At 31.1% G+C, this 22534-nt stretch overlaps 1 protein-coding gene across 5 annotated transcripts in view; it reads right to left on the reverse strand.

Annotated features, from left to right (window-relative positions):
* The window catches only part of LOC129002537 (neo-calmodulin-like), a 117499-nt gene that overhangs the window by 38357 nt on the left and 56608 nt on the right, over positions 1–22534 (reverse strand). For 2 of the 5 annotated variants that reach the window (XM_054430411.1, XM_054430408.1), the window contains exon 2: positions 19561–19780. The exons of 1 other annotated variant lie outside the window; for it this stretch is intronic. In XM_054430411.1, coding sequence (XP_054286386.1) covers positions 19561–19647 — 87 coding nt within the window. In that variant the 5' untranslated portion in view covers positions 19648–19780. Of the gene's footprint in view, positions 1–19560; positions 19880–22534 lie in introns of all 5 variants that reach the window. 2 more of the 5 variants (XM_054430409.1, XM_054430410.1) reach the window with 2 other exon arrangements.

Genomic DNA, 22534 nt, shown 5'->3' on the forward strand with positions numbered 1-22534 from the left:
TGAATAAGTCATCTAAATACAGAAATAAGAAAACACCTTAGGGGTCGAATAAGGCTAAGCTAGTCAGGTTTGCCCCATTTTACAATTAAAATACTGTAGTAATATTTAAGCTATTTCTTATTCGAACTTGTTGAACTTGGTATCATCTGATACGGAATCGAGAATGCTAAATAAAAGTGTTCTTGACATTCTTTCGTAAAATCAGCTTTTTTATGTAAATTTAAAATACCCCCGCCGCAGCAAACCTGCCGACTAAGCGAATTTCCATTTGTCTGAATTGATTTTCAGTTAAATATATTTTAATAACATTAGGTTTAACAAGTACCTAGGTTTGCTGCTACAAGGAAACTAATAAAGTGTGTTTTTGAGTAAAATATTGATAGCTTAGTACAAAATAAATAAATTTGCCAAGTTTGATCAAAATATATTCATAAACAAGCAAACTACAACATTTGACAATATTCTCCATAAGAATAACATGGGAATTTTAAACTTACAATTTTTTTAATTTTATCCGTTACTAATAATCAAACAAAAATACTTTTATATACTAAATTATTTGTTTTTTTAAGCTCTTTAAAAAGGTCTAAAGAGAAATTGGGAAATTTTGTGTTTTGAGGGTCAAAAGTGAGAAAAACCAATTTTTACCCCATAAAACCCCCCGTAAAGCCCCGTTCCCATGGTCCGATCGTGCTGGTTCGCGAACTCATTCAAGTTTATCCCGCTTTACACCTTTAAACCAAATTTCATCAAAATCGGACAAAAATTACTCAAGTTATCGCGTTCACGGACGTATATATATATATTAGTCTATATATATATATATTTTGTTATTGTATACATCAATGAGGGCTACTTTAAATGTTACTAAGCAAATCAAAATACCACAGTACCCTAAAAACATTTTATTTAGAAATGAATAAAAATATGCACATTCTGGATATTGAAAATAAAGGTGAAAAAATGAATACAAAGGAAGACTTTTATATTTATACTCATCATATTAATGACAAAGACAATTTACTAAACTTGACACAAATTCAAAATCAAAACGTAATATTCAATGAAATTATACATCTTAAAGAAAACACCTCCTTCCCTTAATATAAAAATTATCACCTGTTCTTTAATAAGAAATATCTAATAATGTTTGTAAATAAAAGAAACTAATAGGTTATATACTATACTGTGATTATGGCATTAATGTCCGAAACATGTAAGTAATATAAAATAAAATGTTTTTAGGGTACTGTGGTATTTTGATTTGCTTAGTAATATATATATATATATATATATTTATATATATATATACATATATAAAAATTTGAACGAATAGTGTTTTTGGCCTCTGGGGACATCAAAATGAAAAAGTAAATCGGTCCCGGGTCTAGGTCTTACCGTGCCACCTACGGTAATAGCTACTTCCCTATAGGGAAATTCGCTAAAAAACTTAAAATTACCACCATTTTGAAATTTCAAGTTGAATGAAGATGAATTTTTATCCAACATGGATCTCTTCTACCTTAACATACATACCAAATTTCATAACGATTGGTTGAAAAGATCCATCCATAGTTTTGGTGGACAATTACACAGTATGGATTACTGAAGCATGTCAAAATACCCCACTTCAGTGTAATACTTGGTTAAATATTACAAACAGTATAGAAAACATTCAGCTAAGTGGTTAAACAAAAACAACATGTCAAGAAAAAGAATACATGAGTAGTGACAATAGGAGAAAGATAAGTCACTTTAGGCACGTTTTCCCCATAAGAATAACATGGTGAGCTTTTTTTGACCACTTTTTTAAAAATCCTGCTCTCGACCAATACACCCCTATATTAATGTTCAATACCATTGTACAACTCTATTACTATTTCAAATCCACATGCATTCACAAGTATATTCTCAAAATCATCAACTTGACAGTGCGAGGTTTGTGCGCGAACTCGGGTGCGCTACTGGCCTGTATTCTCGCTATCAACAGCGACACTAACGACAACACATCAAGGCTACTTCGGGTACCTCCGCCAAGGTTCGGTGAACCCACACGAGCAAGCGACGAAGCGTCCACACCACTGCAATTAATTATGCAGACAGACCAGTCTCAGGTGTTTTATTCAATGTCGAGAGGGGGGCAATGAAAGAGAGAGAGAACGCGGCGCGGGAGAGAGTGGTGACACATGTCTAGACAGGTTCCTGGCGCCAGACACATTGACCTGATTGATGTGATGACAGGTGACAGGTGTCAAATTAAATTTGTACTTTCATATTTTAATTTTCTCCAGAAATTGTTAAAATAAATTTTACAAATACACTGCAATTGTTAAAAATTATTTTATGAATTGTAGAGAATTCACTCGCTGGGAATTATATAAAAAGGCGGGGAAAACCGGTTCCTTCAGTCAGTCTCCTTCCGTTGCAGACAGCCATCTTGGTCTCTAGCTCCTCCTCCTCCTCTGGTAAGTTTTTTTGCACATGTGGGGCTGGGCTAGTGGAAGGCGTCGGCGCCAAGGACCTGTCTAGACATCCTACGCTGCCACGCCCCTGTCTCGGTAGCGAATAGAATGTCTGGGAGTGAGCTGTCTGCATAATTAATTGCAGTGGTATGGACGCTTCGTCGCTTGCTCGTGTGGAAATGACACTTAGTTAAGTGACTGCCTGTTTGTGTATTTATTATCTGAAACTTAGAGTATCTCTCAATATAATTGTGATAGTGAAACTTAAACATTTAAGTCCCAATTTTTGAACTTAGAAAAATTGTACAAAGTTTTTTCTTTAAAACTTACATTATTTATCTCCAATTAAACTTTGTCGTTTTTCATGTGACTTTTTACTATACAAAAATGTACTAAGTCCTGATTTGTAAACACTTAGCTAAAATTTCACTCACTGAGATAACATAGATAGTCCTTCCTATAGCACACACACTGTATAAATGTAGACTCAGCATTCTGAATTGCTAAAAAGTATTTTTTATTTACAAATTTAACTTTTAAGATTTAGTTTTGATTCTGAAAATAGCAATTGTCAAATCTTATTGTATAAAATTGTTTTGAATATTTAAATTTAGAATTCTGATTTAAATTATTATTTCTCATTAATTGAAGTTGTCAAAATGTAATTTCTACTAAAGAGTATTTCTCAATATAATTGTGATAGTGAAACTTAAACATTAAAGTCCCAATTTTTGAACTTAGAAAAATTGTACAAAGTTTTTTCTTTAACACTTAGAATATTTTTCTCCAATTACACTTTGTCGTTTTTCATGTGACTTTTTACTATACAAAAATGTACTAAGTCCTAATTTGTAAACACTTAGCTAAAATTTCACTCACTGAGATAACATAGATAGTCCTTCCTATAGCACACACACTGTATAAATGTAGACTCAGCATTCTGAATTGCTAAAAAGTATTTTTTATTTACAAATTTAACTTTTAAGATTTAGTTTTGATTTTGAAAATTGCAATTGTCAAATCTTATTGTATAAAATTGTTTTTGAATATTAAAATATATATTTTAAATTTAGAATTCTGATTTAAATTATTATTTCTAATTAATTGAAATTGTCAAAATGTAATTTCGACTATATAGAAGATGCCAACCTAGGTTTTTAGTTACATATATAAAATGAAGACTACATGTCAACATTGCTCTGCGTCGCTCTCCAAAAAAAGCAATCTGATTCGCCACTACAACTTAAAACATCAAATGAAGGTAAAACTGTGTAAAGTTTGTAATTTAATCTGTGATAGTAAAATAGCTCTAAAATCTCATATATTACAAACTCACAAGACTTGTAGTTTCTGTAAAAGAAATGTTGTTGGTCATTTTAAAAGACATGTAAATTCTTGCAACAAATGTCCATATACAATGATTAAATTTGTTGGTGAATCGATTAAAACTAAACTTAAAAATACTCTTCAGTCTTGTCCTCTGCCAATAAAATGGACTTTAGTAAGGAGAATCAAATTTATTAAATATACAATAGATCCAAATGGAAAATTAATTAATGAAAAAGAATGTATTGCGGATTTTAGAAGCCTTACTACCTTAACTATTGAGAAGAGAGATTTAAAGCCTCAAATTGAAAATTCACTTTTAAAGATTGATGCTTCTATACACAAATATCAAGCCAAAGGCAGTGGATGGATTTATGACCACACTAAATATTGGCAGTTGCATATTTACAAGTATAAGCCCCTAACTCCAAAGTCATATATCCCTACACCAAAAAGTATTCAATCTAAACATGCAGTTTTAAATATTAAAAATGCTGACAATAAATGTTTTCTTTGGTCAATTTTAGCAGCTTTACATCCAAGGAATTGTATCAATGAAAATGCTGAAAGGGTCTCTAGCTATGCACCCTACATAGGGCAGTTAAATATGATAAATATAAAATATCCCGTAAAAATATCTGATATAGAAAAATTTGAACGACAGAATAATATAAGTGTTAATGTATTTGGAGTTGAAGACCAAAAATGTATATATCCATTAAGAACAACCAAACTAAACAGTAATACTCATATAGATCTATTATTATTACAAGAAGGTCGTAAATCACATTACTGTTTAATTCGTGATTTTAATAGGTTAATGCTGCGGTCTACAAAACATAACAATAAGAAGTATTTTTGCAAGTTGTGTTTACAACATTTTTACACTAATGATAAATTAGAGCGTCATGTAACATATTGTAAAAACTTTGATGCTCAACGAGTGGAAATGTCTAAACAAGATACATTACAATTTAAAAACTATAAATATCAACTTAAAGCCCCATTTGTGATTTATGCAGATTTTGAATGTTTTATAAACTCAAACAACCATACTCCATCTGGATTTGCATTCGTTGTAGTGAGAGATTCTAAGATTATTTCTGAAGAGTTATATAGTGGTGCAAATGTTATGGATGTGTTTTTCAAAAGGTTATTTGAGACTTATGACTTCATTAAAAGTCAAATGTCGATATATATTCCTCTTGAAATGACCTCAGAGCAAGAGGCATCTTTCCAAAACTCAACGCATTGTCACATTTGTGAAAAGCCTCTATACTTTGATAGGGTGAGAGATCATTGTCATTCATCTGGCCGATACCGTGGAGCTGCCCACAATGATTGTAATTTAAACTATAAAGTAACAAAGAAAATACCAGTATTCTTCCATAACTTGAAAAATTATGATGGACATTTAATAATGCAACACTTGGGAAAATATGCAAAGTTAGATCGTAAATTAAATTGCATAGCCAAGGATATGGAAAAGTACATTTCATTCTCAGTTGATGATTTAGTATTTTTGGATTCCTATAACTTTCTGTCCCTTCCATTATACAAATTAGCTTCCAATTTAAATACATTTAGATTTATAGACAATCCACTACTACAACGCAAAGGTGTATTTCCCTATGAATATATGACAGGACCAGATAAGTTTGCAGAGTCTCTACCTCCAATTGAAAAATTTTACAGTACTTTAACTAAAGAACATATCTCTCCCATCGAATATGAACATGCAAAACATATCTGGACCCATTTTAATATAAACAATTTACAAGAATATCATGATTTATATCTTAAAACAGATGTATTGCTACTGGCTGATGTGTTTGAGACATTTAGAGACCTGTGTTTAAAAGATTATAAACTGGACCCCGTACACATGTATTCACTTCCTGGATTAACATGGGAAGCCTGTCTTAGAATGACTGGCATAAAATTACAATTATTTCAAGATATTGACATGCATTTGTTCATAGAAAGTGCAATCAGAGGAGGAGTCAGTATGATTTCCACACGTTACGCTAAAGCCAATAATAGATATATGGGTGAACATTATGACCCCAAACAAGAGAGTGTGTATTTAGTATATTTAGATTGTAACTCGCTATACTCCACAGCTATGTGTGAGACACTACCCGTGGATGGATTTCGTTGGACGAATGAGATAGACTACAAATATAATCAAAATGATGAGTTTGGATACATTTTAGAAGTTGATTTAAAATATGATAAAAGCTTACATGATTTACATAATGACTATCCATTAGCACCAGAGAAAATGAATGGCAAATTAATACCTAATTTAAATGACAAAACTAAATATATTTTACATTACAAAGCATTACAAAAATATGAGGAATTGGGTTTGATTGTTACAAAATATCACCGAATTTTAAAATTTAGACAATCAAAATGGCTTGCGCCCTATATTAATTTTAATATTGAAAAAAGAAAATGGGCTAAAAATGATTTCGAAAAAGACTTTTACAAATTGTTAAATAATAGTCTCTTTGGTCGAACAATTATGAATCAACGAAAGTTTCGTGATATATATCTCAAGGATGAGTCACTATTAACAAAATATGTCACTAATCCAAGGTTTGATTGTAGCAAAAAGTTTGATAACAATTTACATGCTATACATTTAAATAAATTAGTTGTAAAGTTTAATAAACCAATATATTTGGGAATGACCATTTTAGATATTAGTAAAGTAATAATGTATGATTTCCACTATAATTATATGTCAAAATTTAAGAATAAAAGATTTCTAATGACTGATACAGATTCTTTAATGTATGCTATAGTTACAGAGGACTTTTACAAGGAAATAGAATGTGACTTGCACTATTTTGATACCTCTGGATATAGTAAAGACCATTTCTTATACTCTGATAAAAATAAAAAAGTCACTGGCAAGTTTAAAGATGAATTAGATGGTCATATTATGTATGAATATTGTGGTTTAAGACCAAAGTTATATTCTTATATTCCTCTAAAATGGTTATATGAAGAAGACAAGCAAGCTTTAGAGGTCAAAAAAGCTAAAGGAGCTGATGGTGCCACAGTTAAACATCTCCTTAGACATCAACATTATTTAAACTGTCTTGCAACTGGTCAAGACTACTATGAGAATGTGACAAGAATTAAATCTACAAATCATCACCTTCAAACCTTGACCATGAATAAGAAAGTACTATCCTTTGACGATGACAAGAGGTTTATTCTAGAAGATGGCATCAACACCCTTGCTCTTGGTCATTATAAAATTGATCAAACATAAATCTATATTTGCCATTATTCTTCGACCTTTCTTTGTCTATTACAAAAAAGCCATATTTAGTTTTATCCCAACATTGATGACAGAGATTTTTAAATTGGTCAAATGAAAAGTCATTACCGACATGATTGTGATATACATGTTTTAAATTTAAATCATCTTGTTTAAATAATATTAGGAAATTTACATTATCGCGTAAATGTTTGTGTACTTTGCTATAAGATTGACACAAGTAAAAACAGTTAATATTTTTATGTCGACCCATTGAGAAAAATTGTGTAATATTTGGACTATTTATGTCATCAAATACGACAACTGACTGTGATTCGACATCATTTGGTGTGATTTCACAGTCAGTAAATGTGTGTAATTTTACTTCGTCACACAAACTAAATATTTCAATTATTTTTTTATATTTTTCTTGTTCTAAAGATTTTGATATTAAATATAAATTTGTAAATTTTAATCCTTCCTTTCTTACAATTAAATTATAAATTACAACTGTCTTCCCACTTCCACTTGGACCACAAATAACACATCGAATATTGGTAGGAAAAAGACCCAACTTCTTTGGTATATTTTCCTTAGTATGTACTATTTTAAATTTGTGTTTTTGTCGAATAAAAGACATTTTTTATATAATAAAAATGGTAAAAAATAATAAGAAAACATGTAAAAAGGGCAAAGGTTTATTCTTAAAGCCTTACAGGGGTCGAGGGTTATTGAATACTCTTATAAATAACCTTCCATTTCCACTTCACATACCATCATATCGCTACTGTGGACCTGGAACGAATATACGTGAGAATTTAGCTAAAAATGTACCTCCAAAAAATAAGTTAGACTCTTATTGTAAAGAGCATGACATATTCTACATGAATAATCCCGATACCGCTGCTCGGAACAATGCAGACATGAGATTAGCAGACTTAGCTTGGACTAGAGTAACGGCCAAGGACGCAAATCTTGCTGAAAGAGCAGCTGCTTATGCCGTGACAAATTTGATGAAGGCAAAAGCAAAAATGGGAATGGGATTGAAATTTAATAAAAAAGATGGACAACTACCAGCTGTTAGAGGCCGCAAAAGACGTGCCTCACTTCCGGGGGGTGTACCTAAAAAACGAGCTAAAAAATCTAAAACCAAGAGTAAAAGAGTGCGGAATAGTTAATTTAGACAGTTCATCTGGCACACATTGGACAGCATATCGTAAAAATAAAGATATTGTAATTTATTTTGACCCGTTTGGAATCCAACCTCCAAAAGAAGTAATTAAATATTTTGAGGGACATAAAATCTTCTATACAACTGATCAAATACAAGATTTAAATAGTTCTATTTGTGGAATTTTATGTTTATCATTCATAAAAAATTTTTGTTTATAAAAATGGATTCATTTACTATAACATTTTCGGGTACAGAGTCAGAGCTAAAGTCAGTGTTCTTTCCTCCCATAGAATTAAATGATGATTATGTAATTGGATTGGTAGATTTTCAAAGTTATAATTCTATATTTAATGTAAAAAAACCACTTAATACTTTAACATATTACAAAGTAGAGAAAAAAACATTACCAAAGGGAGAGATCTTAGTTGATGATTTAAACCGGTTATTAAATGGTAAACTTAAAGTTATAATAGATAAAAATGGAGAAGCATTAATTAATACTAAATCCAAACTTTTATTTAAAGGGCTTATTCCAAAATTAAATCAACTTAAAGGCAACAAATTAACCATTGGAGAAGGTGATGATGTTTTCTATTATGACCACAATGCTCCAGTTACAATAGAAATTTCTGAAGGAACATATGAGGTGGTTGAGCTTGCAAAGGAAATTCAAAAGCAAATTCCAAACTTTTTCCTTACAGCTAATAATAAAACTATGAAAGCAACATTACTTTCTAGCCATGTATTTGATTTTACAAAACCATGTTTAGGATCTGTTTTATTGGGATTTAAAGGTGTTTCTACTCCTGGTGTTCAGTTTGAATCCACAAATAAAATAAACATTAATAATGTAAATGTGATTAGAGTAAAATGTAATATTGCAAACGGGTCCTATTTAAACGGAAACAAATCACACACCATACATAGCTTTTATCCAGAAGCTCCTCCTGGCTACAAAATTATTGAAGTTCCAAGAAATATTATATATTTTCCTGTAAATAAGAGAAGTTTAGATGTTGTCAGTATTACATTTGCCGATCAGCATGACAAGGCAATTGACTTTAACGGAGAAGAAACTACAATTACTTGTCATATAAAAAAGATATGAGAATTTATAAGAATTTATCTATAAGTGTGCAAAATGCTAGGTTCCTAAAGTCAATAGGACTAAAGTTAAAATTTTCTATTAATAAAAATGGAAGATTTTCTAGACGTTACAGGGAAATCCCAATTCGACGATAGTGTGGTTAAAATTACAAATCACTCCTATGTTCCCCACAATACTTTGGCAATAAATAATTCTGATGAAATTCGAATATGTATTAATAATCAAGATTTGCTAACTCTCCCATGTAGGAGTTATCTGTATATTAAGGGAGAAATTGAAAATCATGATAAAGGTCATTTTATAAATAATGCATTTGCGTTCTTATTTGATGAAATTAGATACGAAGTTGCAGGTAAAGAAATAGACATTGTAAGAAACCCAGGAATTTCTAGTCTTATGAAAATATTGAGCTCTTACAATAAAACTACTAAATTGTCAAATGTGGCATTTGATTCTGACACAAATTTAAAAGATTTCCATAAAGGTGGTAAGTTTAGTACATGTTTGCCATTAGAGCTGTTAATGGGTGTATTTGAGGATTTTAATAAGGTATTAGTAAATGTCAAACAAGAATTGGTGTTGAAAAGATCCAAAAATGATTTGAATTGTATATTAACAACTGCTAGTGCTCCAGCCAGTGGCACTGCTGATATGATTCCCAAAATTACACTTAACTCAATTCAATGGGTGATGCCACATGTGACACCATCAGATGGGGAGAAGTTACAATTACAAAAGATGTTATTGCAAAATAAAAATTTGCAAATTGCATTTAGAAGTTTAGAGTTGCATGAACTTCCATCATATCCCAATACTACAAGACATACATGGTCAGTAAAGACATCTTCAAGTTTGGAGAAGCCTAGGTATATTATATTTGGTTTTCAAACAGCAAGGGATAATAGTGCACGAAAAAGAACTGATGAATTTGATCACTGTAAGTTAAAAAATCTCAAAGTATTTCTAAACTCTGAATATTATCCTTATAGTGATTTAAATCTCGATTTTGAAAATGGAGATGTCTCTAAAGCTTATGAGATGTTTATGAGGTTTAGAGAGACTTACTACAATACTATCCCAGATCCTATGATTAGTAGAGCTGAGTTTATGAAGAAATATCCACTAATTGTAATAGATTGTTCTAGACAGAACGAAACAGTGAAGGAAGGAATTGTTGATATTAAATTAGAGATTGAAACTGCAGAAAATGTACCAGCAAATACATCTGCATATTGTTTGATAATACATGATAAAGTGTTTGAGTACAATCCTTTGTCAAATGAGATAAATAAAATTTAAATAAAAGATGAAAAACATTCAACAAGAATTGGTTGACTCTGCAAATCAAATACGAGAAAAATATAGAGCTTTAAAACGTGGCAAATTTCTAGAGGCTGAAGAGAGGTTCCAAACATTCCAACCTTTAATAGAGCCATTACAAGAATTAAAAAAAATCGCCAAAACAGAGAGGCCTCGAATGGAGATACTCCCAATGACTCCATCTAGAATATCAATGATACCAAGATTACAACAATCCACCCCACAGAAATTAGATTTTGGTCTTTTAGCATCAGACTATTTAGGAAATTACCTCAGTAAAAGTAGTATGACAGACACTACATATGGTATTAGACGAGAAGCAAATAAATTTTTTATTGGAAATAAGGAAGTTGATATTGCCAATGATGATGTTACAGTTGCAAATAAAACTTACAAGGGGACAAAAGGCTTGTGGCAGTTGTTAACTTTAAAAGAACCTGAGGATTATACTCCGGCTGATTTGCAAAATTATAAAGAAATTTTGGAAGCTACAAATGGGCATTTAAAGAGTTACAAAGATGGTGCACCAATTTCAAGTAATAGACATACTAAATATCTTAATATAATTAAACCTCTATTTAAATCTGTTGGTGAAGGTTTGAGACAAGTGACTGGTAATAAAATAGACTATATTTATTGGGATGATCCTAATGAGCTTGTAGATAGGTTAAGACTTCTTTGGCTAAGTCGCCAAGCCGGTAACTCAGGAGTGGATAATGAAATAGATTCCATTATTGAGGAATTGAGAGAAAGTGGTATTATTTATTAAATAAAAATATGTTTATAGATAAATTTTATCGTTTATATAATCCATATAATAAGCCTGCAGAACCCAGGGCTAGTCATGAACCTACTTTAAATTTACAAGACGATAGTTGGAATGGTTTAAACCGTAAAATTGGTAATGTTAAAGATGGGGAGATTGTAGATGATGTATCAACTTTGGGACAGACATTAACTAGAAAAGGTGATGTCTTTTTACAAGGTAAAACTAAATATGAGTTTTTAGAATCTAAGAATAAAAATTGGAATGCTAAAAAACAGAAAATTACTAATGTGAAAAAAGGTGAAAGTTTAGATGATGTGCCCACTTTACAACAGACTTTAATACGTAAAGACGGTGGTACATTTGTACAAGACAATAATAATTATGAATTTTTAGAATCAGAGAATGGTGTTTGGAATGCTAAGAAACGGAAAATTACTAATGTGGAAAAGGGTGAAAGTTTAAATGATGTGCCCACTTTACAACAGACTTTAATACGAAAAGAAGATGGTAAATTTGTACAAGACGATAATAATTATGAATTTTTAGAATCTGAGAATGGTGTTTGGAATGCTAAGAAACAGAAACTTAGCAATTTGATGGAAGGTACAGATAGTAAAGATGCTGTGAATGTTTCACAAGTTCCAAAAATGGAAGCAGGCTATTGGGATTTTAATAATAAAAGGTTAGTACGTGTAAAACCCGCCGTTGATGACACTGACTGTGTTACAAAAGAACAGACTATAACTTTTGATAAAAAAGAAAAATGTTGGGATGCCAAAAAACAATTTATAAGGAATCTGCCAAAGGGGGAATATTTAGATGATATTTGTTTAATGTCACAAGCTATGTATTATGATGGATCAAAATTTGTATATGCAGGAAGAAAATTTAATTTGATGGAATACAATCCTGATTTATTAGTTGCCGACCCTACATCTTTGAGTGGATTTAAGTATATAGATAATAGACCTTATATACCAGAAAACTATGTATTTAAAAGAATGGAAGATAATCTATTGATTGGGGCTAATGGTAATATATTTACAGTACAAGGAAAGAGTGATGTTATAAAAAATGAATGAAATTGCATACGAACTTCATAAGCCTGCAAGAAAGAATTTCATTAGAAGATCTTTTAAAGTATTAGGTATAAACGAAACCTTACAAATAGATTTAATTGATATGCAAAACTATGCTAGAGAAAATTCTGGCAATAAATATATTTTAACTTTAATAGATACATTTTCTAAAAAAGCTTATGCTGCTCCGCTAAAGAATAAGACAGGGTTAGTGGTTACAGAAGCCATTAAAACCATTCTACCAAAGGGGGTTAAAAACATTCAATCTGACAATGGAAAAGAATTTTTTAATCAATATTTTAGCAAACTAATGAAAAACTTAAATATTAATCACTATCACACATTTTCTACAACTAAGGCTGCAATTGTGGAGAGGTTTCAGAGAACTTTAAAGAATTGGTTATATAGGGAATTTAGTGCTCAGGGGAGTTATAAATGGTTGGATTTACTTCCAAAGTTAATTCGAAAATATAATAATAAGGTGCATAGATCTATAGGAATGAAGCCTAACCAAGTGAATATTAAGAATAGTAAATATGTGCATGAGAGGTTGACTTCTAAAGTAGTGCAAGTTAAGAAGCCAAGATATAAGGTGGGTGATAGCGTAAGGATTTCCAAGTATAAACATGTTTTTAGTAAAGGTTATACCCCAAATTGGACAGGTGAGCTATTTACAATAGCAGAAGTTAAGAATACAAAGCCTGTGACTTATATCTTGAAAGATGAAAATGGCAATATAATCAGGGGAGGCTTCTATACAGAGGAGTTGTTAAAGACCAAATATAAAGACATGTATTTAATAGAAAAGGTAATTAGGAGAAAGGGTGATTTATTGTATGTCAAATGGCTTGGGTTCCCAAGTAGTCAGAATTCATGGATTTCCACTAAGGATGTCCAAGGGAGCACGCCATGAGCCGGGAGCATGTCCGTGCCATGGGTCGGGAGCGCGCCCGAGTTCGCGTACAAACCTCGCACTGTCAAGTTGATGATTTTGTGAATATACATGCGAATGGATATAGATTTGAAATTGTAATGGAGTTGTACAATGGTATTGAACATTTATATAGGCTTGTATAGACCGAGAGCTGGATTTTTAAAAAAGTGGTCAAAAAAAGCTCACCATGTTATTCTTATGGGGAAAACGTGCCTAAAGTGACTTATCTTTCTCCTATTGTCACTACTTACATGCCCAATGTATTCACAACAACAAGGAATCTTGGATACAATCCAGATGTTTATACGAGTGTTAATTTAATCATTCACTCTGTTATTTGAACCGTCATTACGTTTTATTCCCTATAACTCATACAACACAATTACAGAAGCTACACATCCAAGCAGGGATATTGGATGGTACATATATAAGGTTGTTCTAAATCCTTTAAAACGATTGTCCTTTATTTAAATATTGTTCTGGTGAATCCATTCGTGGCTTCATTGTCATTCGCATTACAAATTCAAAGCAAGTATTCATTTATGTAAGTAGGGTTATGCGGTGCTTGTAACATTTTAGACTAAGTGTTCGATTAAAATTATTTTGTTATATAATAGTACAGAAAAAAGTGTGATACACACTTCAGTATAACTACTTTTTTCATAGAAGGCATCCATCAAAGTAGTTAAATGTTATTTGAAAAGTAGAAGCTGGAGATTTCCTATAAAAAGGAATATAAAAAAACACAATAGCCGTTGACCTTTTTTAAAAATAGAAAACAAATTAACAATAGTGTATGTTAAAGGCAATAGATTTTGTCTTGGTTCAACGTATAACTTTAATTAGTAATAATAATAATAATTATTATAATAATCATAATTATATATGTCGTTAATTAATAATGGAAAACTCTATAATGATGTAACAAATTTATATAAATAAGAGTACTGACACAGTGGCCGGCAATAGTTTAGTATTTTAAAAAAAAAATATTTAAAATAAAAATGTATTTAATTTCCCTATGCAGCAAATATATTTCAACTAAGTGCGCTCTTTATCCTTCGACAACGAGACTATTATTCATCTTCACATCAATGAGTTGGGTTTGCAATGGGACTTATTAATTTCATTGTATTAATTTTCTCAATGTAAACCTATATTATTCATTTATTAAATTCAGCAAATGCCTATACTGTCAAGAAACATCAACAATAACTTCAAGTATCTTTGCTACTAAAATCTGAAGAAATCTATACAATCCTCAATTCTATGTTTTAAATAATGTGTTAAACTGACCGTCGGGCCTTGGAGCGTGTGTGAGCATACAAGTAGTTGAATGGACACTGAGCTCATTTACATATTATTTATATAAAGCCAGCCGGGGTAAGAGGCTTCATTGTCATTCGCTTTACATATTCAAAGCAAGCATTTATACTCTGGTCCGAGTCGCAATGCGCAAGATAAATTTACTTAGAGAAATTAACTATTTCGCCTACGGTTTTATTTATGGGTATTTGTACATGAAATTATATTTACTGTCGTAATATCATTACGAGCATAGGTAAGCGTCACTTACAATAAAAAGTCAATTATTAGCACTGTTTTCTTCAGACATTAAAAAAAAGATTCTCTGTTCGAAAGTGTTTAAAGTCAGCGGAGATCCAAGAACACAACTCTGCAGCAACAGAATCAGTGCAAAAGACTAGTTCAAATTCCTATTAGTTGTCTAAAAATTTATTTCATAATCGTGCAACTACATCTTTCACATGCAACCTTTCTGTTGGATGAGGGTAAAAAAGTCCACTAAACTTGTAGTTTCTGTTTTACGATTGATTTAAAAAGGAATATGTTTAGTTATATACGTTTACTTTTATGGCAGTACTCATTTTGCCTATTTATTACTTATGTTTGGGTAATCACAATACCTAAAACTGCAATCTATAGTTCCTAATCTTTACAAAACCAACACGGTAGCTTAGTGATAGCGTCCTGGGCTGATAAGGCAAGATAATGCTGTATTTTGTACCTGTGGTCACCACTAAATTTATTATCAAGTATACTAGCCATTATAGAATAATCGCATAGAATCCCTCCAAGTCAATTTCTACTAACTTAATTAAATAATTTTAAATGCTATTTATACAAAAACATTGCATTTATTTAGGTATGTAAGCTTAAATTTTCATTGGGCTAGGTAATAATAAATAATTTTTCAGTGGATTAAAGTCGACACGGTTGGCGCTCTCCATATATTTACATCTCGCAAGTTGATGATGACGCCGACACCTGTCTCAATGACAAAGATTGATATGAGTTTGCAACTAATATCTACCACTCGCTCATCTTTTGTTTGAATACTGTCATCATGGAAACGATTATTGGTTACTTTATCACTATAATGAACAATAGAGTTGTATAGTGATATTTAGTTTGTAAATTCTCTCAAGAAACCGTTGCAATATAGTGAATTTCTGTTTAAATTATCTCTTAAATTTGATCCTGTTTTATTATTTTGCTTTGACACCACCAGTTTTAACAATACCCCCGCCACTGCAAACCTGCAGACTAATTGAATTTTCATTTGCCTGATTGGATTTCCATTCGAATACTCCCTTAGAGCTGTCAGATTTATAATACAAGTTTAATGAGGACTTGAGTTTGTTGCTACAGGAAAGGTTATAAAGTGTGTTTTAGAGAAATATAGATGACTTAGTTATTAAATTAATTAAAGTAAATACTTTAAAACTTATTATAAATAAGTATTTGTAAAACGTCAATTAGATTATTGGTATTATAGCTTCATCTCTACAATGACAAATAGTCTATTCCCCTATTTTACTCTTCAACTATTATTATGTAAATCTTAATCAACGCCATCTGAAAATCAGGCATTAGATAAAAAAACATATACAGTATTCTATCTTGGTTACGTCATAACATAAAACAAAAGTCACTATGCAAAAACTCCTGAACCTTTCAAGTTTTTTAAATTTGAAATGAATATTAAATACCTTCTTCAAGACTAAATTAAAATATTAGCTTAAGCCCAAGCCCCAAAGGTTTAAGTTCTTGACTTTGAGTTCCTGATTGTGTAATGAGTATGTTTTATATTTATATTTTTTTAGTTTTGCATTTGATCCATGCAACAATGTCTAATGTTTTCAGCAATAATTGTGTTTCTCAACACCAACATTTTTATGCAATAGGTACTCATTGCGATATTTCTTACCAGAGGATGCATTGACACATTAACTTTAATGGGCAATGTTCGCAAACGTCTGTTGCATTTACAATGAACCAACGACTAAAAAAAAACTTGAAAATATACTTAATAATGTTTACTGGTTTAAGATTTTAAGTATAAAATTCATTATGTAGACAACAAAGGAATTGCAAGTCTCTAGCTATTTGGTAGCACCAACCAATGAATGGACTTAGTGTCTTCCAACAGAAATCAATTACTCTAGATGTTAATGGTCTTGTTTTCTTCTTGTTGTAGACATTGCGAACATATTCATTGCTAACTCATTTATTTAAGTGCTATCACATTGATATTTTACATTGCAATCAACAAGAAAATGTATAACATGTAAAAATACATTAACGTAATTCATATGTATACTTAACTTTCTTGAACCCACAAATATACGTGTTTTTTAATATTCTTTTTGGAAAAGAACGTTTACTATATATTTTACTATTAAAAAATGAAGAGCTAATTAATCATCACCATGATATTGTTAACTTGAATGGTAGAACAAAGTACACAGTATACTAATAGTAGTTAGATTGTCTCGTATAAGAGTAAACTAGGAAAACCCAAGTATTTAATTTGTACTTACATTTAATTATATAGCCTAAGTTTAAGTGTTCATTAGGGTTCTATACTGTACTAGTTGCTTTACTTGTGCTTCGCAACGGGATGAGCATTACACATAAGCATAACACAGAAGAACATTGCTGTTTTTCCTTTAGTTTAATTAAGTTTAATTTAATTCTCCAAGTAAGGCCTCGCGTTTTAAATAGCTTCAGATCGACTAGCAGATTAATAGTTTTAATTTTTTGTGTCAATTTAAATCAACCAAGCTAAAATTTAAAACTTTTTTGTTCTCTTGTAACTTTTGAACTAACAAGCGGAATTTTATCAGGAAACTTTTTTTCATAGGGAAATACTGGAAAAAGTGGGCGCCACACCCCCATTAAACAATCAATTAACAAACAAAAAAACAATTTTGTTTCAATGAAATATTTTTATTTATGCTTGCCCAACACTGGTTTCTTTTAAGCCAGCCCATGTTTCTCTTCGTTGAAAAGGTTTTACGTTTACTACCAACAGTTGTTTGTAATGTTAATTATGAATGTAAGGTAAGTGTAAAATAGAGTAATATTATAATGAATGCAATTCCCAAATACTCTATTAGATGATTTATCTTTTACCAGCTGGTAAACATAAGTTTCCTTCCAAAATATATGGTTCTTGTTCCAAGTAGTTAAACTAAACATTTTTTAAATGCAAAAGTACTGTGTTCAACATAGATTTTTATGTGAACAGTAGAACATTTAGTTTAAAAAATCAAAAGGTATGAAGACTAAAAGAAAATACCATCCCACTTTATATTTAAAACATACTGTCTCTATTTTAGCTCAATTCAGGAAAACGTTAACGGACATTTATAAACCAAACAAATTTAAAAAAGCTGACGTATATTCAACATTTTAATGTGGTAAAATTTGATCCTCAATTTATAGTCCGTGCTCTTTGGAGAGGGTTTGTTGAAAAGCTAATATTTATTCCAGCAAGTTTAACATCAGGGCCTTTTATTCAATCATTCGATTTTTATGTTTGCGATTTTCTCAAAACGTCGTGTTCCTTATTACCTTTTTATATAGATAGAATAAAATGTTTGATAATTTTACATTATCATCCACTTTGAGCTTTTGGTCAGGAAAGCTAAGTTATAATGGATCTGGTTAGACCAGCGAACTTTAGCCTAAGGCAGCTTCGGCGTGTTTAGATTAAATTTAGGGAGCTTTACTTCATAGCTTACATACTGGAAATGAAATCATCCGTCGGTCAGAGTATTTAAAATAAAGGTGTTTATGATATTTATTTACTAACACATATTATATATCTATTACCAAACAAAATAATAAATTAAAATATTCATTTCGAAAAGTTTGATTATACCAGTAATTAGGCCTACTAAAGCTGATCTGTGAAAATTAGGAGCCACAAACTATATATCTATACTGTATATCTTTTTTAACTTGAATAAGCGATTCAGTGTGATGAAATGCATTTGCACAGACTTATAATAAAATTTTATTTTCATAAGAAAATCTTTTCACGTAAAATCAGTATGCGAAGGGAAAAATTTACCTAATGTGTTCGGATTAACGGATTTTGTACCAGATCAATTAAAACGACATTACAGTACCTCCTTGACAGAAGATTGCGCTTAAATAAAAAAATGAAGTAATAAAATTTTATGTTAAACGACGAATAACAATAAAACTATAAAATGAAAAATTCTCTTAAATAATTGTTTCGAGAAAATAGAAAAATCTTACATTTCTCTTGCGAAGTGACGATGCAATCATTTGTACGTCTGACACACAGCAGTAGAGAAGCACTATTACCATTTCCCGGTTGAACTAGACCCTAATTTGCTAAATGAGATTATTTAAACGTCACATTTACCCATGGGGACCCCCCCCCCTCTAACACGTGTGGGGGAGGGGTAAAATCACTGCCTCATTCATAATACAAATCCATGGTTAATACAATACAATCGCAGTTTTTTTTGTTTAAATTTCTAGCTCGGTAATGTTAACAATGTAGATTTTATTTTAAAAATATTTTCTTTGTGGCTAACATTAGCGAAAATATTTATTGTAAAATATAATATCTGAGAAAGAACTGTTTAAAATATACCAAATTGGTTTTTTTCAGTTTTGTAAAGCAATTAAATCCATTGAATCTAACAATAAAAAACGTTTTAGTTTGTTTAAGACGTTATGTGAAATTCCAAGTTGTAATACTATAAGCTATAAGCAAATTTTAATTGTTTTATATTAAAAAATTGTTAAAATATTACAGTAATTAGTTACCTTGCTTTTGCTCCTTGGTGCGAAGTCCTCTTTAGATGTTTTCCTCCTTTTGTCCTTAAGGATCATACGAGCCGCAGCGAAAGCCATTGTTTTTGCTTTCGGAGATTTGTACGAAAGACAAGATTATGCGCGCACTTTTATAAATCTTTAGCTAACACTTGGGTCCATAAGTCCTATACATTCTTGTTAAACTAGAGTTCTTTATAATACGTCCAGCTCACTAGATAATGCTATTATATTAGTATGAATAGTATTTTAAATATGGTATGGTCATTGTCCAAGATTTAAAATCCTAAAATAAAACTCCTAATTCATAAGGCTAGAATGTGAATAACATAAAATAGTTAACTAAAACTAATAAAATATTTCAGCAAGTCTAATATTACAAACATAAAATAAGAAAAAAATGGAATTTCTGCAAAAATGTGCACATACTCTTATAAAATGTTTAGTTTTGTGTTGACAAATCCATTTTGAAACTTAAAACCTCATACAGATTTTTTTGTTTGCAGGTAGATTTACTGTATTTCAACGTTGATATGTTAACTTGTTAGGTAGTATTTTAAATTTATCAAGCTTTAAACCTTTATATATAAGTTTTTTGTTTTGAATTTGGGTTATTCCAGACACCTAAAAAAATTTCGATCAATATTTTCACATACTCAGTTAAAACCGTAAGCGAATTAAGTATGTGGGTGATTTACAGGTATATTTTTTTGTTACGTCGGTTGATCAAAGAGTTTCACCAATTTGTTCAGTCCCACAATTCAAGGAAATGTATTGCAATGTGTTGCTGTAGAAATGTTTCACAAATAGCCTTGGTGATGTATGATCTCGGCCGACCCGATATTCTTTGACCCTTTCTTGTAAAATATAAGCAATGTTGTTCTCGAATCACGAGATAGTTATCTTGTTTTTAACATGCATGGAAAGTGATAATCTGCACCAACATTTTTAACTAAACATTTTTGAAGTAGCACCCATGCTTAGGCCCCTTTCTTGTTTTGTGTTACGATTTTTCTAATTATTTTCTATTACAACAATTTGGATGCCAACATTGCAAAGACATTAGTGTGCAGATCAGTTAGTAAAGGCACAATACAAACTACTTCCTGGCAATACACCTTATCCGAGTCGAGTATAAGTATATGTAGTACCTTCAATACTGCATCTGCGGCCTGAAGGTAGAAAAGTCTCCGAATCGTCAGTAGTGTAACAACGCTTAACGACACGGTCCGAAGAAAGTAACTTACATTTTAGAATAACAGCATTGAAAGTTTAGGTCTTCATAAAAGGGTATGCCATTATAAGTTCTGCTTAAATTTACCAAAAACTAAGTTCTTGAAATACATTATATGCATCTTTATGTTTATTTAATATTTTATAATGTGTAAAGCCTATCAGTAGATACATAGGATAGCAAGTTTGCACCTCTTGTTTCCCGGAAGCGTGGGGCCGGATGTTGTGCTCAGCCCCCCAACCCCCTTCCATTTCCCATGCCCCCCTTTAGGGGACTCACAGGGTCGATACCAGGGCGGGCGGGGCTCGGCCAACTTTAGGCGCCAAAACACCCTCCTCTCCAACCCCTATCCTTCACCTATTTATAGACTGGTTGTTAGTTATATTTTACAATTTAATTTTTATAAATATTTTTCAAACGGTTATCTGTTGGCCATTAAAATGTCATTACAATCTTTGGCGTAATAAACTGTAAAACGTGCATATCAAATAAATTAGTATGACATTAAAATAATTTTATTGACGTAGCCTATCTTAAGTAGTAGATGTGAATTGCATATATTATTAGATACTACAATACACTATATCGTTATTTATAATTATTCAATATTTACTATGATTGTTCAGCTGTAATTTATCACGCAAAACATACCGTAGCAAAGTTTTTAGCGTTTAGCTATTAGCTGATTTCACATAATCAAATGAAATTGGTAAATTTTCTTTATGTTTTATAAATTTACCATCTTCGATCTTTAAACTCATTAGTTTTTGGCAAATCAGGCTTAAATGTTCAAAACTGAACAAATAGGGATTTTCATTAAATATGTAATACATATTATTAGTATTTAATTAATTATATGGTATTCTTTTTCCGATGAAATCGTGTCTTAACTGACAGGTCTCACGATTTAAAAAAGCAATAATGTTATTTGAATTGCAGAATTAAACTCCAAATTTGAAAGTTAAAAGGTTTTAGGCCTACTGTTCTTTTCTTTGAATCTAATTAAAAGGGAACGTTAATTTGTTACAAACATTAGGTATTTTACCAAATTTCTCAACTTTAATTCCAGAACCAACTGTAGTTAACAAAGGAACATCCATCGCAAAGTGTTATAGAAAAATTCCAAGCTTAAAATATTTAAGGGAATGTCGGTTTTAAAGGTATTCGTCCGCGGTCAATGTATATAGTTGAATTTCTGTCTTCAGGACTAGACCGAGATACAAAAGGGATAAGCATTATTATTGTACAAACTGTTTGACATAATTGTTTGATATAATCAAATTTCACTCCAGTACAAAAAACACTCGACTGGTGATGATTTAGTATCTTGTATTTAGTGAAACGCTAATGGCACCAAGTAACGAAGATGCGTTGTACCTTGAGCAGATCTTGACTAGGCATTCGAGTCCTCTATCATAGTTTTTGGAGTTTGTTAGAAGCACGGGGCTGTTAAAAGAAGAATTTACTTAACTTAAGTTATAAGTAAAATTCTATTTATTCGTTTTTGTCTATACTTTTTCCCACAAGACGTTAATTGCTAAAATTTTACTTTTTTTTTACGAGTATTGAAATATACTTTGTATCACTCTGTATACAAATAATATCCACACAGCTGAGATTTACTACACCTTTGGTTTTCCATCCATCAAAACATATGATTTTGCCTGTCCCAAACACCACTTGTCCTTTGGCATTATCTAGCTAGTGGAAATGTGTCACTTTTGGGTCTAGTAT

This window comes from Macrosteles quadrilineatus, unplaced genomic scaffold, assembly GCF_028750875.1.
Source record: "Macrosteles quadrilineatus isolate MER2022 unplaced genomic scaffold, UCM_ALF_1.0 Scaffold_9__3_contigs__length_116548681, whole genome shotgun sequence".
In the NCBI taxonomy this organism is placed as follows: Eukaryota; Metazoa; Arthropoda; class Insecta; order Hemiptera; family Cicadellidae; genus Macrosteles; species Macrosteles quadrilineatus.